Source organism: Rhipicephalus sanguineus, chromosome 4 (genome assembly GCF_013339695.2).
Source record: "Rhipicephalus sanguineus isolate Rsan-2018 chromosome 4, BIME_Rsan_1.4, whole genome shotgun sequence".
In the NCBI taxonomy this organism is placed as follows: domain Eukaryota; kingdom Metazoa; phylum Arthropoda; class Arachnida; order Ixodida; family Ixodidae; genus Rhipicephalus; species Rhipicephalus sanguineus.
The window spans coordinates 138,751,438-138,777,782 of record NC_051179.1 but is presented as its reverse complement, the minus strand read 5'-3'; the positions used below and the strand labels follow the sequence as shown (position 1 = coordinate 138,777,782).

General features: G+C 48.0%; 1 protein-coding gene across 1 annotated transcript in view; it reads left to right on the top strand.

Moving 5' to 3' along the window:
- Positions 1-25,879, top strand: part of LOC119390745 (uncharacterized) — an 87,598-nt gene extending 61,719 nt beyond the window's left edge. The window contains exons 6-7 of the mRNA XM_037658436.1: positions 5,874-5,927; positions 25,610-25,879. Coding sequence (XP_037514364.1) covers positions 5,874-5,927; positions 25,610-25,693 — 138 coding nt within the window. The 3' untranslated portion in view covers positions 25,694-25,879. The remainder of the gene's footprint in view (positions 1-5,873; positions 5,928-25,609) is intronic.
- The last annotated feature ends 466 nt before the right edge of the window (positions 25,880-26,345 follow it).

The following is a 26,345-nucleotide window of genomic DNA, read 5'->3' as shown; positions in this document are numbered from 1 at the left end:
ACGAAGTAGCCCGCTGATGCACGGATTACATTTCAAGTTGACTAGCGCGACTACGCTACTGTTGTCTATATTTAATTTCTCGAACCCAACGAGAAAAATGCCCTCTGGCACCCCGCGTGGCAAACCGCGGCAAGTAGTCACCTAATTAATTGGGCCAGCACTACACAGGGTTTATTTTTCTTTTTTTAGAAAATAAGGATTCTCTCTGAAAATGCTATGACTGTCACGGTTCTGTCGTTTTCGCCCACCAACTCAGTGTCGAGGACGAAATGCTTTGCAGCCACTACAAGGATGTTGAAGTGAGAAATTAACAAAAATTCGGTAATTACTCTTCTGATCATCGAATTTGTGGCAGATGATGCTTATACGGGAAAGTTGTAGGCTGCCACTAATTACGGTATATCCATATTAAAAAATGACAAAAGTTGTACGGAAGTTGACACGTTCATCAACGAATTTTAGCGCCGATATCAAAAGTGACAGCGTCTGACGAAGCGCACCCGTGGTTTGAAGCAGAATCTGGAAAGGAAAAATGGCAAGTCGTCTAAAATACAGAAGTGAACCGCTTATTCGTCGCGCGCGATGTGTAACGCTGATGTGTTCCTTTAACTCTTAACTATTTAGCAGGCACACGAAAAAATTCTTCTTCCTGTCTGCAAGAAGAAGAACCGAAGTAGCCGCCCCTGAGTTTTATGTTCCACACAGAAACACAAGATGAATGTTACGTTTTATTTTCTTTGTTTTTTTTATTGTGCGCAGCGCAAAAAAAAGCAGATCAGGCAAGGCAATCAGCTGGTCAAAGCGAGATGACTGGCCACATTGCGCTACAATCCCGTCCGTGCCAGCCGCATTTAGATGGAGGGGAAATGCCAGGCGGCGCGTGTGTTTAGATTCCAGAAACTCCAGGACGTCGTAATTTTCGAAACCCTCCACTACGGCATCTCTCATAATCATATCGTGGTTTTGGAATGTAAAATACTCATTGTTATTTATACTTTCGTCTACAAAACACTAGCATGACGCGCAACCACTGAAACTTCGTCACTTTCTTGACACGGTAAGTTCCGTTCTGACATTATATAGCGACCGCGTTTCCTGCTCGCCGGGTGCACTCAATTTCCATTTCAGCCTTAAACTTCCATTGGGGATATCTCAAATTACGTGCAATTTCTAACATTGCTAAAGAAATGAGGCTGTCGTAAATTGTGAGTATCTACAATTTTTTCATATAAAAAGCCGGCAGATCCCACGCATTGTGGGAACGATGTAATGCGAAGCAGCCAGCAATCAGCTGCATACATCGTCCTGTATGTCATTGAGGAAAATGTTATGTTATGTTCGTCACACAGTAACGTCGCGCAGTACCAACTTCGGGGTAGATCAAGCTTGCGAACGGCCGCCAGCGCACCATGAGCGCGGTACGTAGGTCATGCTGTACATGACATGCGTGTCATGACTTTCATGTTAACTCGTGTTATTTACGTTCGTCACACAGTCACGTCCGAAGATACCAATTTCGGTGTATATTAAGCTAGCGAAACGGCCGCCAGCGCCCTATGAGCGTGGCACCTAAGTCATGCTGTACATGACATGCGTGTCATAATTTTCGTGTTAACTCGTATTATTTATGTTCGTCACACAGTCACGTCACGAGATACCAGTTTTGGTGTATATCAAGCTAGCGAAACAGCCGCCAGCGCGCCATGAGCGTGGCACGTAAGTCATGCTGTACATGACATGCGTGTCAGGATTTTCATGTAAACTCGTGGTATTTATGTTCGTCACACAGTCACGTCCCAAGATACCAATTTCGGGGTATATCAAGCTAGCGAAACGGCCGCCAGCGCCCCATGAGTGTGGCACCTAAGTCATGCTGTACATGACATGCGTGTCGTGAGTTTCATGTTAACTCGTGTTATTTATGTTCATTACACAATTACGTCGCAAGATACCAATTTCGGTGTATATCAAGCTAGCGAAACGGCCACCAGCGCACCATGAGCGTGGCACGTAATTCATGCTGTACATGACATGCGTGTCATGATTTTCATGTTAACTCGCGTTATTTATGTTCGTTACACAATTACGTCGCAAGATACCAATTTCGGTGTATATCAAGCTAGCGAAACGGCCGCCAGCGCACTATGAGCGTGGCACGTAAGTCATGCTGTACATGACATGCGTGTCATGATTTTCATGTTTACTCGTGTTATTTATGTTCATTACACAATCACGTCGCCAGATACCAATTTTGGTGTATATAAAGCTAGCGAAACGGCCGCCAGCGCCCCATGAGTGTGGCACCTAAGTCATGCTGTACATGACATGCGTGTCGTGAGTTTCATGTTAACTCGTGTTATTTATGTTCATTACACAATTACGTCGCAAGATACCAATTTCGGTGTATATCAAGCTAGCGAAACGGCCACCAGCGCACCATGAGCGTGGCACGTAATTCATGCTGTACATGACATGCGTGTCATGATTTTCATGTTAACTCGCGTTATTTATGTTCGTTACACAATTACGTCGCAAGATACCAATTTCGGTGTATATCAAGCTAGCGAAACGGCCGCCAGCGCACTATGAGCGTGGCACGTAAGTCATGCTGTACATGACATGCGTGTCATGATTTTCATGTTTACTCGTGTTATTTATGTTCATTACACAATCACGTCGCCAGATACCAATTTTGGTGTATATAAAGCTAGCGAAACGGCCGCCAGCGCACCATGAGCGGGGATGTAAATCATGCTGTACATGACATGCGTGTCATGATTTTCATGTTATGACTTGTCCTTGATGTTTGTCATAGATAGATAGATAGATAGATAGATAGATAGATAGATAGATAGATAGATAGATAGATAGATAGATAGATAGATAGATAGATAGATAGATAGATAGATAGATAGATAGATACGCTCAAACTGGCAAAAGTTCGCTAAGAAATGCATCGCATTTAAAAACGTATGCCGTTGTATTTAACTTGAAAGCTGTAGGAAGTGCGTAGCAGTGATTTACCTGACCTTCAGCGACACACGCGTTCACGGGCAAGCAAGCGCTGGCATTGAAAACGTGCAGTCTGGTCGGCGTCCCTGGCGGGAGAGGATAACTTCATTTGTGATGCATTGGCACCCTCTCCTCTGCTGCTTCCCTTCCTCCTCACTTTCACTTTCCTTCCTCCTCAGGCTCATTTACCTTTTCCACCCCTTGCTGTACTGTATATACACATAAATATGCTACGCTCTCCCTCGCCCACCTTCTTTACATCCTACTCACTGTCACACCTCTCCACGTCAGCCTCGCTTTCCCGTCCCCTTGCTCTACTGTAGTGTTCACGGCTATGCTGTTCTCCCCCTCCCACTCCTTTCCTTCCTCTTCACCCTCACATCTCTTTCCCACCATCTTGCTATACTGTATGATATATGGCTATGCTATGTTCAACTCTACCCCTCCGCCTTCCTGTCCTTCTCACTCTCACATCACTCCTCACTCGTACTTCTCTTCCCCACCACCTTGTTACACTACACTGTAGACAGCTATGGTATGCTTTGCCCTCCCCCTTCCTCCTCCTCACCCCCATATCAATCGTCCACCTCACGTCTACTTCCCGCCTGTTGCTATACAGTTTTTTACAAACCTATGGTATGCGTTACCTCCTCCTCCTCCTTTCCCTCCTCCTCACACTCGCTTTTCTTTTCACTCCCCTTGCAATATTGTACTATGCACGGATATGCTACGCTCTGCCCTCCTCCTTGTCTTTTCCCTCTCCTCACCCTCATTTGTTTTCCCACTCTATTGCTATAACATACTACGCATAGCTACGCTATGCTATGCTGGCTATGCTATGCTACGCGTTACCTTCTACCCTTCTCGTTTCTATCAAGCTCACCTACACATCCCATTCTTGCCCCCTTGCTCTATTTTCTATACATTACTATGGTATACATGGTTGTGCTCTACACGGTCATTCACGTTCCCCATCCTTTCCTTCGTCTTCACCCTCCAATTCTTTCCTAGCGCACTTACTATGCCATACATACATGGTTATGCTATATATGACTTTGCCTGCGTCACGCCATACGTGGCTATGCTATGACTTGCCCTCTTCCTTCCTCGTTTTCCAACTCCTCACCCTCACTTTCCTTTCCAGCCCCCTCGCTGTAATGAACGATACAAGGCTACGCTACACATACCGTATATACTCGCCTCCAGGCCGGCTCTAATTCTAAGCCGACCCCCGAAATTCGCAAGGCCATAAAAAAAACTTAATCACTGTACTCGAATCTGAGCCGACCCGCCAACCCCCACTTTCGCGCATCGTTTTTGTTTTCGTAAAAAAAACATCGGCTTAGATTCGAGTAAATACGGTAGTTTTGCCTGCATCGTGCCAAGCGACATCATACAACTGCATGCTAGAGCATATGACAGCCCGCGCCCCTAAAGCGCTCAGCACTTAACCCTTTCAGCCCTGAAATTTTTTATTTGTTTGGAAACATTTTCTTTGCGTGTTTTCCTAATAGTTAGGACCTCAGAAGACCAATAACAAAAAAATAGAGCCAGTTGGGCAAGTGTTAACATGCATGCAGTCAAATTTGGTCATCATTAATTTGGTCAAGTGTTAATTAACATGCAGTCAAATTTGGTCATCAGGGCTCAGCGGTTGTGAAATGAGAAAAATGGCTTCTTTTCGCTGCTACTCACTGGAGTACACAAAGTGTGAACCATCGTCCTATTTCGCAGTATGATGCCCCTTGGATCAGCTTTTGTGCGACGTCCCGAATATGCCGCTTACCCGCCTCAGCGTACCTGCGTCGGCGTTACCCATGACTTCGGTCAAGCTTCTTCTTCTTCTTTGTGGCTCCCAGCTCCGCCAACATGCCACAATTCCGGCTTCAATCGCAGTGGGGACCATTGAAGGATTATTTCCCAAAGAATGGGCAGTTTTGGTTTCATTTCCGAGGTGCTAGGGGAAATGTGTAGTGGGGTCACCGCCAGGGCCGAAAGGGCTAAAGGAGCCCTGTAACACTTTTCCAAGTAATCGTCTAACTGCTTCAATAAAAGACCTTATCGCCTCAGGAATTCACTGCTCACAAAATTTCTGGAATTTGTCAAGCACGAGCGGAGTTACGGGGCTTTGCCGCACGCTATAAGCGCTTTGTCTCTACTTTCGTACCAGCGAGGTCGCTGAAAGTCACACAGGGAAAAGGTTCTCAAGGGGGCAAGAAGATGCTTCACTTCGTCAGCGTACATGATAACATTAACCACTTTGTTTTCATTTTTCCTTCGAACGCGTGCTTTACTTTCAGCGTGATCGCGAGCGCACGCGCCGGCACAAGCGGCATCTCCCGGCGGCCACGGTAGCTATGTAGCTGACGATGATCATGTGACCCCAGGGCCATGGGCATTGGGCAAATCGCGCAGTAATTTGGGTATATTGCGTCATTTGTAGGAAGATGAGGAAGCAATTTATCGTTGACTGAGAACTGTAAATTCTAGGCCGCGTGCTGCGCTGTAATGTTTGGCTAGCGTCTTCTCAGGAGCCTCGACTCCCGATCAGCAGCGTTTTCTGACCATGCTGAAAAAGGTGTTGCAGGGCCCCTTGAAAAGCGCCCTACCTAGAAGATCCTGCGGCCAGTGTCGTCGATGCCGAAGCTTACCGCAGCCGCTGCCGAGGTACCCGCGACATGAAAACACGTGTACAGCAGCTGCGCTATAATTTTGTATTAGGAAATGTAATTTTTATTTCTTAGTGCTAGATGCACACGGCATACTGTATACATTTCGTGAAATTCGCCGCAATACGTCTGTATAAGGCCAAAGACAGAATGCTTAAAATAATATCATTGCACTTTCTTTTCTTCTCTTAGCACACGAAAGAGACGTACAACTTTGATCCAGAGGATTCCCTCGACGGCTTGAAAGTGAGTTCAAGTATATATACATCTATCATGTTGTAGTCAAAACTGACCGTATGCATGCATCATTGCTAATTTTTGTTACCTACGGTTTCAACCTAAGTTTTTGTTGACTTACCTGTGAAGCTGCAGTTTCACAAACCCCTCCTCACACACAGCTAGCTCGTACCAAAGAAATAATTAAAAAACACGAATAATTTTTCTTTCCGGGGTTGGGGTGGGAACCCGGGTGTCCTCGGTCCTAAAGTGAGCGCCTTGACCACTAGGGCACCAGACCATTCTTCCCCATTCTGAACTTAACAGAAGCATACGAGTGCGTTTTACGGACGACGCAAAATAGAATTGGGAGGAAGTACCATTACTACGAGCGGAGTACTGTCAAATGTCGTGTTGCGTACTAAAACATATCTACTGGAGAACGCTTAAAAGTCCACATAAGTAATTGCACATTTCAGGAAAATGTCTACTTCGAGGCAATTGAATTCCTAACCCGCGTGTGTATGATCGCGTCATGGTCCTTTCGGTGTGCCGTTCTAGAGGATGACTAACGCTGAAATAACCTGACAGATGTCATGCCGATTCTAACCGAACACAGCTTTCCGGGAACGGCCGCTACCTATAATAAGACTGAACGCTTACGTTGGAAGGGAGCATAGCGAAATGAGAAAGAAAAGAAACCAAGGAAGGAAGAAAGAACGAAGCAAACAAACAAAGAAAAGCAGTAGGTAAGGCAAGCCCACGGCAAGCTTCGCTTTACCCCATTTCATCGATAGGGAAAGGTCTCCCGAATTCTTGGGTGTCCATTTCTGTTCAGTTATCGTCGTGTTCACAGGGCTTGTTATTGTATGACGATGAACCATGGCTACTTTTTGTTCTGTCACTTCCATTAATTGGCTTTTCACCATTCAGTCATTGTAGCGGCACCAATAAACCAAGGCCTCCATTGGAGCAGGCGCTGCATAAACGATGGAGACGCTTGCGTTCCTAACGAGTTCAGGAGCCGAGGGTACGCCCCACCGCGGACTAGCGTTTCTGAGTGAACGAACCTAGCTTGAAGGTCTCGCTGTCGTGTCGGCCTTGCTCTGTTCGGATTTTGAGACTTAATGGTCTGCGCGGTCACTTCTCGCCACAGTTTGGAAAAACCGGACGTGATCCTGTTCATATACTCCTGTGGTTGACACGACGATGGAGCAGACCAGCGCCACGAGTTTTCACGGTATATTTAGGGCACGGTGTATTTCACGGTGTATTTCATGGATGGCACCATTTTAAATGACTGAGCCTATTTCACTTCACTCTCATTATTTTAATAAATTTATGAAGTTTACCCAGTGTTTGCAATAGACGCAGTGAAACAGGAACGCACCCCACACCTTAGTTCATTAACGAAACAAATCCCGCAAGGCAGGTCAGGAAAGAATGTAATGCGCGCAGTGGCATCACTGGAATGAGGCACGTGTTGGCAGTGTAGCGAAACCTTGGAGCTGAGCTATCGGTGGCACTCTCAAGCCCCTTCTAGCGGGTCGTCCTCTTTGGCTTCTTCTGAAAGGACGCCGCTCGCGCTCAGAGTCCATGCTTTCCCTTGACTGTCGCCATTGCGCGTTGACGCTGAGTACCGTCAAATAAACACTTTAACAAATTGGTGGAGACTGCTGTGCTCCCATTTGATGACCCTGGAGCTTCGATCCCGTACACTGCCATCTACCATTCTCAAGACGCCTCTCGGAAACGCCTCCAACCGCACCGACCACATGTCCCGGTGTCCTGCGCATCCGCGAACCACCTATCTTCACTGGTGCCGATGGCACCGACATCGAGGACTGGTTCACAATTTACGAACGCGTGAGCGTACCCAACAAATTAGACGAAACAGGAAAGTTGAGCAACTTGGTATCCTTCCTCTAGGGAGTGGCAAGCTTGTGGTACAACTACGCGTCTGGTTTTTCGACTTCATCCGATTTCAAGAGCCCCGTCATCAACGTTTCTGGCCGCCCTGCAGTTCGTAAGCTGGAAGCAGAACAGCGCTTACGCGAACTAGCTCAGCAGGTCGGTGAATCTTTCACATGTTATATCGAAGACGTCCTCGACTTGTGTAAGAAAGCCAACAGCACCATGTCTGAGTCTGACAAGATCCGCAACCTTATGGAAGGCGTTGACGACGATGCCTTCACCATGCATCTCGCCAAAAGCCCTAAAGCCCTTTCACGGTGGCGGAGGTCATAACGCTGTGCCAGAGCTACCAGGAGCCCCGCTGGATCCGTTCGATTACCCGTCGCTTTCCACCACGCGACACAGAGGTAGTGGCTTGGTAGTCACATCTTACCAAGCCGCGTTGCTGGCGGAAGTGAAGTCATTCTTGCGCAAGGAGATTGCACGCCAATTCTCTCCCCTGGCCTTTGCCTACCCGCCGCGTGCTCAACATTCGTCGACGACCCTTATTCCTCCCCTCCGCCAAGCGACTGAGCAGAAAATTGCGGAGGTCATGTCTCAGTACCACCAATAACCTCCGGCTCCTACGCCACAGAGGTACGCTCAAGTTGTCGCCAGGAGGCCCCAAGCAATCCCTGCGGCTGCCCCACTGAGCTACGCCGAAGCCGCCGCCAGATGCCGCCGCCAGCAGCCGCCCTGTCAATCGTATCCAGCTACGTGGGTGGGACCTGCCCTGGCGAACCAATGGCGCACACCCGACAACTGGCCCATCTGCTTTGCATGCGGTTATGCCGGTCACTTGGCACGTTACTGTCATCGCGTGCAGCCTCCTCGAGTCGCGTCACTCGTCACGAGCCGGTCCAACTGTGCATTCTAGGACCCACCTCCGCCTCTGTCACCGACGTCACGCCCAGTTCCATCTACTCGCCGCTCTCGGTCTCCACGACGTCGGTCTCCACGACTCATGCGGCCACGTTCTGTTGCACGAGAGCAGAAAAACTAGTCGTGGAGTACACGAGGCAAGGGCTGCGACGCTGTCGAACTGGGAAAGCCTTCAGCAAAGTCCATCGAGTGTGATAGGCTAGTTTCTGGACAGTGTTCGCGCATCTGCCCTTATGGACACTCGAGCCACCGTTTCTGTTAGGGATGTAATACTTAGCCGCTTTCTCCGAAAAGTGACGACGCCCCTTTCTGTGATGTCCCTCCCTACCGCCAGCTCGCAGAGTATTAGGCCTACAGCAGTATGCACTGCTCGCATCGTCATTCAGGACCTTCTGTACGACGTCGAGCTCATAATAATTGCTGGATGCTCTCACGATGTCATTCTGGGATGGGATTTTCTCTCCCGCCATGACGCCGTATTTCTTTGCGCACCAGCCGCAATCGAACTCTCACAGTTCTCACATTTGACGCCGGCAGACAGTCCATCGGCGTTGAACAAGATCCTCGTCAATGACGATACAAAAGTGGCTCCAGATTCGGCAACGGCTATGTCAGTCTGCTGCGCCGGTCTCTCCTACATCTTCGCGCTCCTTTCGCCATCTGACCGTGTTTGCAGTAGGGAATGGTTGCTTGCCTTTCGCGACCGTGCAAGTCACCCAGGGCAGCACCGCTATTTTTCTTACCAACCCATCCCGGCACATTGTTACGTTGATGCGAGTGGGAATGTCTAGGCAAAGTGGAGCCCCTCGAAGACGCGCAAGTTCTGGACGCACCCAATGACTCACGCTGTATCAGTTCCCGTGCCATCAGTGCTGTTTCTCCAAACCATCGATTGCATCATGATACAAGGCCCGTATTATACCTTATCGATAGAAATTGCTGAGCTTCTTGGCAATGGCACCCAATGACTCACGCTGTACCAGTTCCCGTGCCATCAGTGCTGTTTCTCCAAACCATCGATTGCATCATGATACAAGGCCCGTATTATACCTTATCGATAGAAATTGCTGAGCTTCTTGGCAATGCTATGAAAAATGGACATCATGTAGCATTCCAGTGGATACCTGCTCACTGTGGCGTGATGGGGAATGAAAAGGCTGACGCCGAAGCTAAAACAGCTTTACATAATGCCCCGGAAGTGTGCATTGCGTTTTCACGAGCAGACACTAACGCCTTACTTCGGCAAGTAATGCGCACCTACACTTCGGAGCACTGGAACAAACCAGAACGCCGGCACGAGCGGCTTCATAAATGGAACCCAGAAATGAAGTTTCGTATGCCTCACAAGCTGAAGCGAAATATGACATGCATCATTCACCGCATTCGTCTTGGTGTGGCATTCACAAGACGCTATGCCCACTTGATCGGCTGCAGTGACACAGGTCCCGATTGTGGTCATTGTCGGATACCAGAGACACTTCAACATATATTTTGCGCCTGTCCAGCGTACGCACGAGAACGACAAAAACTGATCTCATTGATTGGGCAGTATCATAGTAGGCCTTTAACCGATGAGGTTGTGTTAGGTCCTTGGCCTGACGTCAGCAGCATAAGTGTGGTCATAGAAGCAGTCGTAGCCTTCTTACAAGCCACTACACTGGATGCACGTCTTTAGATTTGCCCCAGCGTCACGAACTATATTCTCATCTCCCTACCTTACCATCGTCATTCATCACTCTTTCGCTCCCCTGTCCCCCCTCCCCAGTGTAGAGTAGCAGGCCAGAGCAAACTATAGCTCAGGCCGACCTCTCTGCCTTTCTGTAAATAAATTCTCGCTCTCTCTCTACTTTTCATTAATCACCCGCTGATGTATTTGGTCCACCCATTGCTGACAATCTAACGTTGGTCCAGCGTTCCCAGATTCTGTGCCTGTTGGAAGAATTTCGTTTTTCTTTCGGTGTCGGGAAACTTCTCTCGGCCGCACGTTCGCCGTTGCGCATCGCATCAACACTGGCGCGCAACCACCACTACGGCCACGTCCATATCGCGTGTCTCCCGCATAACGTCTAGTAATTATTCAGCAAGCCGACGATATGCTTCGATGCGATGTTATTCGACCCTCGGACAGCCCATTGACGTCTCCTGCTGTTCTCGTTGCGAAGAAGAAGTTTTGTGCGGTTCTGTGTGCACTACAGACGGCTCAGCAAGATCACTCGCAAGGATGTTTATCCACTGCGCCGAATCGACGACGCGATTGACAGCCTCCAAGGAAGAGAATTCTTTTCATCTCTCGATTTGCGCTCGGGGTACTGGCAGGTACCAATGGCTGATGACGCTAGTCTGAAGACAGCCTTTGTCACGCCCGGCGGTTTGTACGAGTCATGCCTTTTGGTCTGTGTGATGCGCCCGCAACGTTCGAGCGCATGATGGACACCGCTCTGCGCAACTTGAAATGGCACAGGCGCTTGTGTTACCTGAACGACGTTGTCGTTTTCACCCCCGATTTCTGCACGCATCTCAAACATCGGCGGCATGTTTTGACGCGTTTGAGCAATGCCGGCCTCCAATTGAATATGAAGATGTGCCGATTTGCCGCACAACAGCTGACAATCCTAGGCTACGTCGTGTCCGAGGACGGAATTCTTCCCGATCTAGCCAAGCTTCAGGCCCTGACCGAGTTCCCCAAGCCTACGTCGGTCAAAGAACAGCGCACTTTCGTAGGACTGCGTTCATACTTTCGACGCTTCATATCATCATATCGCTGCTGACGAAGCTCCTTGGAAGTTACGGGCCCCTATATTTGTGGTCGTCTTCACACGGACGCCAACGGCGTAGGCCTCGGCAATGTTCTTGCGCAGCGTAAACCTGGGTTCTCCGAATATGACGTGGCATACGCAAGCCGTACGCTTACTAGAGCCGAGACCAATTACGCCGTCACGGAAAAAGAGTGCCTGGCGATTATCTGGGCCCGTACAGAGCTCCGACCTTATGTGTGTGGTCGCGCATTTGATATCGTCGCCGACCATCATGCAGTATGCCGGCTGTCGTCAGAAGGATCCCTCGGGCCGTCTCGCCCGCAGGGCACTTCGCCTGCAAGACTACGACATACGAGTGGTGTACCGCAACGGACGCCATCATGCTGACGCCGATGCCTTCTCGCTCTCCCCCTTGCATGATGATAATGCCCCCTGCTCAGTATCTAATATTGTTGTTTCTTCCATCGACGTGCACACCGTTGCTACAAACAGTGCGAGGATCGCCTTGCTGAACCGTTGGCAACACAAACCGCTCGCGCGTGCGTCGTCAAGCCCACCATTTCGCCATTCGTGTCGACCTACTGCACCGACGCAATTACAACGCCGACGGCCGCCAGTGGCCACTTATTATACCCCGCAGTCTGCATTCTGAAATATGCGAGTCCTTCCACCCTGATCCGTCTGGCACTTCGGGTGTATCCAAAGAAGAAGAACAAAACTTTATTTGCGAAGGCTTCGTTGCCTCGAAAACAAGGCAACGCTGTGTGGTCGGGCCCCTATTCCAAGGCACCGCTGGCCCTCGCCATCCTTTCGGCCCTCCGGACCAGCCTGAGCTGGTCCCCGAGGGCAGGGCTGGACAGCAACGCCTCCCACCTCAATCTGGTGTTATCCACCTCTTGCTCTTTGGTATGAGCCGTGCACTCCCGTGTGATGTGGTAGAGCGTCGGTGTGCTCCCACACCATGGGCATATGTCTTTGTATGATGTGGGATAGTATACATGCAATCTATGAATGTTTGTGTATGTGTCCGTTTGGAGCCTACGTAACGCCACAGAATCTATTGCTGAAGGGTTCTTGTGCGGTGCTGGGTAGAGCCTCCTCAAATCCTTGTAATATTGCAGGACCGCTTTGTAACTAGGTTCGATGGGTGTCGGGTTCTCCACGATGTTGCTATCGGCAGCTCGGTAATTAGTGAAACCTCGAGCCGCCTCATCTGCATAGAGGTTCCCAGTAACACCCTCGTGTCCCGGGGCCCAAGTTATTGTTTGGGTATAGCTACTGTCCAGTTCTCTACTGCTTTCGGTAAGTATCCGGTGTGCCTTGGCGCCGACTTTTCCTTTCTGATAATTTCTGCATGCTGCCTGAGAGTCTGTGATAATTGTTAGTGGAGCGTTGCGCTCCATACCTTCTCTTATAGCTAAGGCGATGGCTATCTCTTCTGCTTCTATAATGGTTGCTCGAGAAACCGAAGCACAGGCCGTGATTTTACCTCTTCTGTTTACAACAACCGCCACCATATTCTTTGCGTTGGCACAGTATGGTGAAGCATCCGTGAATCTTGCAGTGTCCAAGAACTTCGTGGTTTTGTCTATGTATTCTGCTCTAGCTTTTCTCCTCCCTGCGTGTAATGTCGGATCCATGTTTTGGGGTATTCGTGATACCCCATACAAATCTCTGATCTGGCCGGGTAGCTCTTTGGTGCTTTGATGCGTTCGTATGCATTCTCCCAGGCCGACTCTACGAAGAAGAGCTCTGCCGGCTTGCGTTTTCGCCAAACGGCTCCTCTGCGCTATGAGTCTTACCACCGGATTCGACAACGATATTTCTGGCGAGGGATGTACCGCTACGTGCAACAGTTCGTCCGCTCCTGCCTCGATTGCCAACGCCAAAAACCTTCAACGCACGTGTCACCAGTCGGTCTACAACCATTACCTTGCCCTAACTGTCCGTTTGCGTGCGTGGGCATCGATTTGTAGGGTCCACTCCCTTTGACGTCGGCTGGTAACCGCTAGGCCATCGTCGCTGTTGACCATCTAACGCGATACGCCGAGACCGCCTCCCTCCCAGCGGCTACAGTACGCGTTGTTGCCGCCTTCCTGCTACACCAATTCATACGGCGTTGTGGTCCACCCCAGGAGCTTCTCAGCGATCAATGCCGCGTCTTCTTGACGGAAGTCGTCGGAGCCATTCTCAAAGAGTACCATGCTGTTTACCGCAAATATACTGCTTACCACCCTCAGACGAATGGCCTAACCGAACGCTTTAATCGCACGCTCGGCGACATGCTACCAAAGTACGTCACCGCCGATCACACATATTTGGATGACGTTCTGTCCTTCGTCCCATACGCCTATATTAGCGACCCTCAGAGCACTATTTGTTCTTCACCCTTCGTCCGATTGTACGGAAGGCACCCGTCACACACCATCGACACGCTACTTCCATACAAGCCGGATCCATCTGAGTGTGCGCCTATTTTTCACACAGCCAGGCTGTCGCTTAACCAAGACCTTAACAACGCATGAACAAGAGCGGCAGAAGAGCATTCGCGGTGGCACCACCACTTCTCAGCCCACGTTCCTCCCTGTAGCGCTCGTATCGCTCTCGGTCCCTGCCACTTCAACTGGCCTTTCTTCAAAAATAATGCCAAAATACGAAGGCACCTACCGTGTCGTGGAGCGCATATCCCCAGTTAACTACCTGATCGAACCCGTTGAACCATCTTCGGACATGTGCCGTCGAGGGTGCGACATTGTCAACGTGGAGCGCCTCAAGGCCCACTATGACCCGCTCATAATGACAAGCTGTTAGGTCGCCGTTTTGTTTTGCTTTATTTGTACATGTTTGTACATGTACATGTAAGCTGTTTTGTTTTATTTGTACATGTTTAGCTTGTGTTCACCTACTAGGCGCAGCTGTAGTGCGACTGCATTAGGTATTTACTTCTTGTTCATCTGGATAACCCCCACGAAAAAGAAAGCCCGTATTCCTGCACGATGAGTTTAAATAGCACTATGTGCACTGCGTGCTCGAATATTCATCCGCATTTCTTATTCAGTTCTCCATGAAATGTAGGACATTTGATAGGTTTACTGAGAAAAGCCTTACACCGCTTTAGCGCTACGGAGACGTTTAACACGCACACGCATGTTTCTATTCCAGTAACAGTACACAAATGTAACTTTACAGCACGGACCTTTCTTCGATTGATTACTTGCACGACAGTAATAGAAAAAAGGCCCGGTTATTTCACGGCACTAAAGTACGTTTTTTCATGCCAATAAAACCCGCTGCCTTCCGTCCATCTATACTATAACAACGCAACACGGGCGCTCAAGATAGTGTAAAGAAAAAAAATGTAGCTTTGCGTGAAAATACTACGACATAAGTGTAAAGTACGCCGTTTGGGTTAATTTTGACCATCACGGCTCTTTAACGCGTGCCTTAATCTAAGTACACGGGTGTATTTGTATACATTTCGCCACAAGTTATGATTGCGCAAGGCAACTCAATTTTGCGATTTCCGTGTCATTCCGTTTTCTGTTCTGTTTAGGGAACAATTTAAGTACCGATGTGTCAGACCTAACTTCACAGAAATATTTCTTTGCAGTGAGACCAGGACCGTACACAACTAAACCTCGTCGCGTAACCTACAAATGGCAGTCCTTGAAGTTATACACCTAACCACAACGCGCAAGTGCATGAGAGCCTTTTTTAGCACCGAGCCTCTAAAAGGCTATATTTACATGACATTTAATATTTCTCATCATTAGGACAACGCAAAGTGCACTTTGCAATGCACTTGGACCATAGAGGGCACCTACACTGATATGACTCTCGTGAACGGCGCTTACGACGACCACACACAGCACTCTCTACAAGTGCACTCGCTGATCTTATTACAGTACATATACAGCCGATCAAAGCCAAGTGCTTCTTTACATCGTGTTAGGCATACGTACGAGTGGTTAACGTTGCACTAACGGAACGGAACAAACCGCCTTTTGAGGACCTGCATGACGTAAACGCACATGCAACACAACGTGGCTAGCAGACGATGCATGGAGCAATCCACACTAAGCGCGGTTCAGCCAGAAGGCGCCAGGCGGCGACTGCGCTCGATCTCGCGGCCAATAATACTTCGCATCTAAAAAAGCGCTAAACACGGGACGAGAAGAGGACATATACACGGCGCTAACACATACGCGTCACATACGGCGCTCACACATACACGTCAGCGCCGTGTATGTGTCCTCTTCTCGTCCCGTGTTTAGCGCTGTTTTTATTCTTCGTTTATCATGCAGCACCAACTAGCCCAATCAAGCACATTGTTTTAGTTCGCAATATTTTGGCCCTTATACAGGCGCGTTACGCTGTCAATAATCATACAATATATGACGTATTCACGCTCATTGTCACCAGTGACCCTTGAGCCATTAACCACCATATACCGTTATCACAATATTCCGGGCGTCATGCTTGCAAGAGTTCTTTTAAGGCAGTAGTGCCTAGTATCGTTTGCTGGAAATGGAACCCAGTGTGTGTGTGTGTATCTCTCTTAGTCGACATCTTGGTCCATTTCGCCTCGGAGCAACCTAAACCAAAACGCCCAGTTGTCTATCCGAACGCCGTACATTTCCAGCACATCGAGCTCCCCACTCTGTGTTGCTTCTAAGCTATGTGCCACAGTTTTACTGATCGCCGTCGCCACATATGGGAAACCGCGTCCGCTCTCATACAGCTGCATTCATGATTTGTCCCGCAAACACGACTTTGACGTTTTGTTATCGTGACATTTTCGTGTTGTTACAAAACTACTGTGGTTACCAAAAAGCTATCCGTGTTATCCTGTCTCATCGGTCAACGGCATAGCTGCTTTCCGTCCGTTTATCTTTGCCTTCATCGAATTGGGACGTCGAATTTTTCTACGGCACTTCGTATGATTCTAAAAGAGTTGTCTTGCAGGTGCTTGCTGTTGTGTTCACCACTTTAGTTTCGTTAGTCGGTTCTTCTATTTGCATGTGAACTTCACCCTTTCCTTAACTCTTCTGCTGTTCTTAATGACGTAGAATGCTCGGGAATCTTCCGACTGCTGATGTCTTAGCGCGACGGTTCCACCTTTGCATTTGGCGCGTTTCAGTGAATTGCTCGAGTCAGCAGCTCGCTACCGTTCCAATGACAAAGTGATAGCGGTCCGAGCTGTTCTAGTCATGTCCTTTGCGAACGGCTCGTCCTCGACGTCCTCTCTCAATGTACCCCTCTTATGCATGGCTGGAAGATTACCACGACCACCGCCTTGAACACTTTCAGGGAGGAAGGTCCTCTGCTGCTCCGGTATTCTGATTTGGGCGCCTGGAATGTCGGGACTTCTTGTATGCTGGTGACTACCTTGACAGCCTGACCTCGTCGTGGCTACCACATGGCATTGTGCGCAGTGCTTTCTAGGCCAGGTCGCTTGACACAGCATCTCACCTAAAAAGTGTGAAATGATTACTACAGGTGCCGTTGGCTGGCCCGAGCCGGAAATCTCTGCTGTACCAAAATATCTTGCGTTGATACTGCAGATTTGCGTACGGCCTCTTGTTGCTAAGCGCGAGGGTTGGATTCGCGGCGACGCCGGCCGCGTTTCGATGGCGGCAAAATGCAGAGAACACACGTGTGTTTACATTTCGGCGCACGTTAAAGAACCCCGCGTGGTTCAAATTAGTCCGGAGTTCCGAATTACGGCTTGCATCTTAAGTAAATCGTTGTTGTGCAACACAAAGCCTTAGCCATTATTATTATTATTATTACTCAAGGCGCGAGAAATAGATCATCTTGTTTGTTGTAGCTTCACGTCAAGCTTGCCATATATGGATGATTCCGTTTCGGTGTTGGCTATATGCTGTTTCAAACGCTTCTCGAGGAAGACGTCTAGCTAGATATCGCTTGATTTTTTGCGAATTGAATTCGCTGGAGAATGTGCTATTGCGAATTCGTTACTATCCCTTGGTAAAGCTGACGTGAGTTCCTCGCGTCCGTACGCACCAGGAACTCGCTGAGCTTCGCCGACTTCCAATAATCATGAATAGTTATCCCGGCCTAGACATCCCGGCCTAGTTATCCCGGCCGTCACACCTGCAAATGCCGCGCTCTATACTGTGCTAAATTACACAAGAGTAGCATCGGCGCCCACCGGAATCACATAGGAAGTTCAAGAACGCACTCGTAGAAGAAAAAGAAGAAAACATGCTAAAGTCGGTGACGTGCTCCGGCGTAGCTTCTCTCCACCGTGTCGTTTCCACGATGTAAGATAGTATACATGTGGCGCAATGGTTGTCCCTCCCTGTGTAGCTTGCAGCACCCTCATAAGAATGACAGGAGAGACAAAGTGTCTAGAGAGACAAAAAAACGGCGGATCCCACGCACTGTGGGAATCGATGTAATTCGAAGCAGCCGGCAGAGAGCTGCCACATCGCCTTGTTTGTCTTGAGACAAGTGAAGTCATTCATGCCGTGGAATCTAGTTCACTATATATCGCATGTTTGACATTATTGCATCCATGTACAATCCGGTATATACCATGGTAATGAATAGTATACTCTAGAATATACAATGCATGGCCTGTCATTTAGGTTCATCACGAAATAGTATCATGCCATACCAATTTTGGTATATATCCAGTTAACAAAATGGGTGGAAGCGCACCATGACAGTGTCGTGTTAATCATCTCATACATGACATGAGTGTCATGATATTCATGTTATCACCTCTCATTTAGGGGCGCAGTACAGTCATGTCGCGCAATACTAATATATGTATTTATCAAGCTAGCCAGACGGCCACGAGTGCACCATGAGCATGTCATGTAAATCATGTACATGACATGCGTGTCATGCTGTTTTCATATTTTCACCCGTCATTTATGTTCGTCATGCATTCACATCGCGTAGTAACAATTTTGGTGTATATCAAGCGGGCGAAACTCCACGAGTGCACCGTGAGCGTGGCATGTAAATCATGCCATACATTACATACAAGTCATCGTTTTCATGTTGCCACCTCTCCTTTACGTTCGTCATACAGTCGCGCAATGCCAATTTTCGTGTATATAAAGCGAGCTAAACGGCCACGTGTGTGCCATGACCGTGGCATGTAAATCATGTCGTACGTGACATGCATATTGTGATTTTCAACTTACCACCTGTCTTGTATGTTTCCCATGCAGTCACGTCGCGCAATGCCAATTTTGGTGTATATCAAGTGAGCGAACTGGCCGCCAGGGCACCATGAGCGTAGAATGTAATTATGTCGTACATGACTTGCATGTCATGATTCTCAAGTTTCCAAACTCTCATTTACGTTCATCATACAGTCGCGTCGCGCAATACCAATTTTGATGCATATCACGTGAGCGAAACGGCAGCGATCAGACAATGAGCGTGGCATGTAAATCATGTACATGACTTACATTTCATGATTTTCCCGTTACCACCTCTAATTTACGTTCATCATACAATCTCATCACGCAATACCAATTTTCGTGTACATCAAGTAAGCGAACTCGACTCGAGGGCCCCATGAGCATGGCATGAAAATCATGCCGTACGTGAACTACATATGATGATTTTCACGTTACCACCTCTCATTAACGTTCATCATAGAGTCTCGCCGCACAATTCCATTTTCAGTGTGTATCAAGCAAGCGAAATGGCCGCGAGGGCACCATGAGCGTGGCATGTAAATCATGTCCTACATGGCTTGCATAACAAGATTTTCAAGTTACCACCTCTGATTTACAGATTTACAATCGTCATACAGTTTCGTTGCGCAATACCAATTTTGAAGTATATCAAGCGAGCAAGATGGCCGCGAGGGCACCATGAGCGTGGGCTACAAGTCATGTCGCACATGACTTACATGCCATGGTTTTCTCGTTACCACCTGTGATTTACGTTCATTATACATTCGCGTCGCCCAATAGCAGTTTTGTTGTATTTCAAGCGAGCGAAATGGCCGCGATGGCTCCATGAGTAGGGCATGTAAATCATGCTGTTGATGACACGCATGCCACAATTTTCATGTTACCATGTGTAAGTTATGTTCGTCATACAGAAATATCTGATCATACCAGTTTTGGTATGTATCTATTCATTTAAACGGCCGCGAGCACCCCAAGACTATGTGATGTAAATCATGCTGTACATGAGATGCGTGTCATGATTTCCACAGTAGGACATTCGCTTCTGTTCCTCGTACACTATTGTCGCGCCACACCAATTTTTGTATATATCAAATTAACTAAACGGCCGCAAGAGCCCCAAGACCGTGGCATGTGAATTGTGCTTTCATGACATGCATGTCACAATTTTCATGTTATGACCTGTCATTAACGTTCGTAATACCGTCATGTTATGTCATATCAATTTGGTATACATCCCATTAACGAAACGGCCAGGAGAGCTCAAAGTCGTAGATAGATAGATAGATAGATAGATAGATAGATAGATAGATAGATAGATAGATAGATAGATAGATAGATAGATAGATAGATAGATAGATAGATAGATAGATAGATAGATACGCTCAAAGTCGCAGAAGTTCGCTAAGAAATGCTTCGCATTTATTAAAGAGGACAAGGATTTTTCTCGTATTAATAAATTATACTTGCACAATGCCAAAACCCAGGCGCTCGCCACGAGAAGACGCTTGGTAAGCAAGAACCAAGCGTCTTCTCGCGGCGAGCGAGAACCGCAGCGGTGGCTTCATGGTTGAGCGTCCGCTTCCAATGCGGGAGGTATGGGTTCGATTCCCAGTGCCGAAAGGGAACCCACCGGTTTTTCCAAAGGGATAGAGGAGTACACCTACCTGGCGCTCGGTTGTTAATGGCTACTCATCTCGAAAGGTGGCCCCATAAGGTTCTGCAAAGACCCCTGGGCGCACCTTAACCCACCGCAGCCTTCGTAAAATAGTTGAGCATCCGCCTCTGCTGTGGGAGGCAGAGAATTGCTGCCGCCGGGTACCTACCGGTAAAATAGGGACAAGCGCACTTCGCGCCTGGTGCTCGGCAGAACGAAGTTCATAGTCGCTTGGGATGGCACCCACCCTGTGGGAAATTGGCGGCATGGGACCGCCAGACCTAAAAATAAGGTCATCCTTTTTTTTTCTTTTTTTTTTCAACAAGAAAATGTGGGTGGCGACACCCCCTTGAAATTCCCGCACCAACCACCGTGACGTCTACACTTTGACAGCGTCCACTTGGGCCTACGTACTTCATAATCGGTAAGAATGAAGTAGATTGCCTTCTCGAGGGGACAAGGACTAAACATAGCAAGTGTCAGGTAATGTTGTTGAGCCAATGTCGCGAGCATACGAACACTTTGAAATCGAACGCGTCATGCGCGGAGATTATGGCGTGAAATTTGAAAATAAACTGTGACCTTGATTTTCTGCTGTACTATTAAACCTATGGTGGCGAAAATAACAACATTGGAGTTCTCAGAGTGCAATTTATTATTCTAAACCGATTCATTGTTTCACTTTAGTGTCCCTTTAAAAGAGGCGACAAATCCCAGTCTATCTCCGATACTGATTTCATGAATATTTGAAAAAGTTTTCGGGGCACCTTTCAGAAGGAAGGATTAGTATTTCTTTCAAATGCGAAGCATTTCTTAGCGAACCTTTGGCACTTTGAGCGTTTCTATCTGTCTATCTATCTATCTATCTATCTATCTATCTATCTATCTATCTATCTATCTATCTATCTATCTATCTATCTATCTATCTATCTATCTATCTATCTATCTATCTATTTAGCTGCCTACGTCTGGGGGCTCTCATGATCCTATCCTTACCTTGGCGCAGATCAAAATTGGCATGGGAGGGTTACATGATTTGGTGAATATGACTGTCGGGTCATGCTTCGGACACGTGTGGCACATACCCGCTTACGACGGGCCGCAGTGCATGGGTATGCGCCACAGGTGATTGACAGTTTATGGGGGGAATCGGAGATCTCTGTTCGTTCCGCGTTCGTTCTGGCGGTTTTACGTCACAAAAGTGGGCGCTCCGCCGCTCTCCTCCGCCGAGAGGAAGAGGACAGCCAATCGTCAAGCGGTGAGCGGCGAGCTTTCCGGAAGTAGACGCGCATCGTTTGTCCTCGGCAAAGGACCGAATATTTCAAAACGAAGTGTTTCTCGCCTTCTAATAAATACAGTTGTTATACGAAAAGATATTTTAGATGCGAAGTATCTTAAGGCGGAGCTCAATCCGGTGGTGGTGGTGGTGTGCGGCGTGACCACCCTTACTGCGCATGCGCATACCCTCTCCACTCACCCTCTCCCCTCCCCTCTCCACTTTTGCTCTCCCCTTCCCCTCTTCACTTTCCCTCTCCCCTTCCCCTTTCCACTCTTCCTCTGAAACGCGGGCCGAAATTCACTCTTGCGCCGAAATTCGCTCCTGCGCAACGCCGCGATGAGCTCGAGCGCATGCGCGTCCCCTCCGCTTCTCTCTCCTCTCCCACGCTGCCCACGTCTCGCCCGCCTGTCGACCGCGTTCCCCGTTCACCCTGTGAGAATTAACGGCCAGGCTAGATGGAAGATACGACGCGCGTAGCGTCCCTCTTCGCGTTCAACGACGCGAGGTCGGTAGCATGCCCAACGAACGCCAACGGAACGCGATCTTGCAAGTGCTCCGGCTTCGCATCGCCTCATGGTCCCCTTTAGCGGGAGATGGTGTAATTTTTTTTCTTTTGAAGCTCAAGTAGTTTCTGAAACAGCAATAACGTTGAGTGCTCATATTTATTGGTGCTAGTTTTTCTAACGTACTTCCTATGTTAAGTCGCGCACGCGAAAAAAAAAAAAGAAAAGTAGTGGTTGGCGCAGTTTTTCAAAATGTCGTCCCACCGGAATGTCTGACTTGGCTCCCGGGTGTCGGATCGCCAAAGGGAGTTTCTGCTGGCTTTTATAAAAGAGCACCCACAGATAGCTACGCCGTCGCGCCCGCTGGGGCCGTCGTTCACGAGTGAGTACCGGGACGACACGTGGCAAGAGCTGGTAGCGCTTTTGAACTAAGAAGTCCCTGCGCGTAAGACCACAGCCCAGTGGCAGGCCCGTTCATTTCGTTCGCACTGTTCGTTTCGAGAACTGAAAGCGACGCCGCACTCGCTCATGGCTTCAAACGCATCTCGCACCTCCAACCGCAAGAGAAGCACACGTCGCAAGCGCCATTTTCTGAAAATCAGCTGTTGCGGCAGCCGCAACCGCCGCATCATGCCGTGCGAAGCCGTTTGTTCGCTCGAGAGAACGCGTGCGAGCGGCCTCGCGATCCGTTCGTTTGTAGCAGACGACATACTCGTTATGACGCGGTCTGACGTCACCAAAAAATAAAAGATCAAGCAAAAAGAAAAATGACTACGCCCCTCCGAGACGTGGGTTTTTCCGGCTTCGGCTAATCGTGTGCGCCGCCAGAATGGGTGCAGAACGAACGGCGCAGAACAGAGATCACCGATCACCCTACTCGCTAAGACGCAATATGACGTAACCAAAAAAGAAAAGATCAAGCAAAAAAAGAAGGAATGGCGACACCCCCCGGCCTTGAGTGGCATCTCCCGCTTCAGCCAATCAGCGCGCTTGTTCTTCCCCAGGAGAACGAACAAGCGGAACGAACAGATCTCCGATCGCCCCCATTATATCTACCCAGGAACGGCGAGAACAGACATCAAATGCGAGAGCGTTTCGAAAAACCGACATCAGCAGCGTTGACCCGATGAATGGAAAGAATGAAAATTAGGATCCCAGCAGAAATCGAACCCAAGCATTTTGCGTGGCCATCAGGTATTCTACCACAGAGCCACGCCAGGTCTGTCAACTGGTTTGGAAAAACAGCCTATGCAGGCGTAATGTCGGTGCAACGTCAGTTGTGGTTGTGGTGCTTGGTATATAATTTTACAAGAAAGCAATAAACACTATACATGATACCCCTACGATGCGTATACTCCTACGATACAGACGTCATATCAGATTAACGTCTTGGTCAAAAGTAAGAAGACACCGACAAAAAGTTAAAAAAAATAACAAAGACGCAGATTTTGTGAACAAGGCCCCCGTACGGGAGCCGAAACGTCTTTGTTATTTTTTAAATATTTTGGTCGGCGTTTTCATACTTTTGATACCAGACGACTTTTCATACCAGACGACTTTTCGTCGAACTCTTGATTTTAGATTAACGTGTGTGGTTCCAGTGTTGGCTCCACTTTTATAGCAGTCTAATGAACATTACATTTGTATTCCTATAATTCAGCAAGCTATATTCAAGCATTGCTCGACTCCGGAAGAATACATTAACGAAAGTTACGTATGATATTCGCATCATCGCACCGTAAAGTGCACTTATTCTGGCAGAACGACGCAGTGTCCTCTTCATTTCTTACAAGGCTGGGTGATGGCCTGATGCCGACCGAGGATGATGCCAGATTGACTGACAACCGCTTTGTAGACTAGGTTACGAAGGCCACATACGCCCAGGTAGTCTACGAATACGACAAGCGCATTCACTGATGTTGGTCTACGTAGCACTATCCAGACCTGCCGGCCTCGACGGCCTATAGCTCACCAACGCGAAGGGTGGCTTGAGGTTCCGACATGTCGCTGGCTCTATCGACAGACAATTTGTCGACGAAGTGACCGAGGCATCCACGATTTCCAACAGCTGTACTATACCTCATACTTCACTACACATGAACCCCTTGTCTCCGCGATCATGACCGGATCCGACAAGCCATGACCAGCTGATGGTGCTCACTGATCACGGGGATTATGACCCTGTTCAAAAACTGTCAAGAAATTCTTCCGCATATGCACATGGGTTCGTGAAACGTGCGTGCGTTCTCTATCATAAGGGACAAGTATAAGCACTACACATCAGCTTACGGCTTCTGGTGTTCCGTTACCCACGTTGCCGTTGTCAACGTTACCCAACTGTAAACAACTGGTTATATAACATATATGGGGCTCTTCAACATATATGTGTGCGTGTAATATTTATGCAAATCTTTAGCGTCATTTTGTAATGTTTCGCTCAGTAAAAAAAAATTACACCACAGTCACATTCCCACCGCATGCTTCGCATCAGATCGACTCCCATGGTAAGTGGGATCTGCCGAATTTTTCTTCCGTCAACTTTCAACCTTCGCGCTTTACGCAGTCAATCTCACCCTACGTTACAGAACGTTCCTTGAAATTTGCTTTGCATCAGCTCTGCCATTGTTTGTTATTGTCCTCAGTGACAAACTTCGTTGCAATGAGGGCAGCTTTCTGATTGAAGTTCTTTTTGATTTCCCCGTCCTAAACGCTGACCTGCCTAGGTGGTCTAGTGGTTGTGGTACTTGGCTGCTCACCCGCAGGTCGGTGGACGGAATCCCGGTCGCTGCGGCGGCGTTTACGGCGGAGGCCTAAATTCTTGAGGCCTGTGTACGAAGATTTAAGTGCGCGTAATGAACCCCAGGGGGTTAAAATTTCCAGAGCCCTCTATTACGGCGTCCCAGATAATTGTATCCTGGTTTTCGGACGTAAAACCGCAACAATTATTATTATTATTACCTTCCTAAACGCCAGACTTACATATCTCACAAGTGTCGTTCGTCGACGTATAACCTGGTATTTAACCGAATGTTGTTTCCAATGCCTCTGTATTAATGTATGCAAAGCAAAACTTGATTTTACAAACACCAGAAGACTGCAACCAAATATCAGTTTCGAGTCTATCTATATCTGCCGTAGTTATAAAAATGACTGCTTGTAGGTTTTGGTACAGAAGCCACAATTAGCATATTGCAGTGTAACACGTGCACTATTTGTGTAGAAGAATGTTGGTGCTCAAAGAATAATGCTATTTCCCATCAAGTTCCTTGATGTCTCGTGTTCCGCAAAACTAACTTTAAACGTGAATAGTCCTTTCGGTCGCAAATAGAAATGAATAAGAAACAGCTCGCTGGTTTTGAGAGAACGTGTAATTAGAATGAAAGTTTAGTGCCGCACATTACAGATGCCCTTCTAAAGAATGCATATCGGGCTGCGCAACCGCGAAATTAGCGAGACCGCTACTAAAACATCAATACATTGGTTCTCTTTTTTCTTTTGCAGCGCTGCGCTGGTCATCTGCTTCCCAGAGATTGGCGTTATATGATGCAAGCAATTTCTTACGTTAAGTATTTTGCAAGTGGATGAACCTTCCTAAGCTCCGCACGCCTTGATCAATCGATTTTTATCAGTGCTTCTAAAATGATAAGTTAGACGAGGCATGGAACCATTATTGACAATACACTGAGAGAAAGAAGGCTTCTAGCTGACTTAAGCTTGTTTATAAGAGTGGTATTTGGGGCTGAAATGTGGATTTTCGGACAAATAAAAAGTAGCGACGAAGAACTAAAGAGTTTTCTTTACAACATGTCTCCCAAAGCACCTGAATTAGGCCCGGCTGCTAATCGAACATGCATGCTGATTATGGCGGCATTTACCGCGCAAATATTTCTTGCGAAATCACTGATCCTTGTACTTCCCTTTTGTTAAACTCACCGTTCCAGAAATAAATAGTACAACTTAAAGGGCAATCCAGCGCATAAACGCACTGCGCCTGTATTTCCTATAGAACCCTATGTATTCCCATGCCAGTCTTCTTTATTTTCTTGTGTCCGTCAAGTACCTTCAACATGTACCCGAGGTATGGAGGGATTTCAGCACCCTTCCACGCCTACCATTGCGTAGCTGTGCCGCGTGCGGGATAAAGTGAATTATAGGATTGAGCCGAATACAAGGACTTTGGACCTGAAAGACCCCGTTGGTGGAGTCAACACACTCCGTTTTCCCCGACATGAAAGAC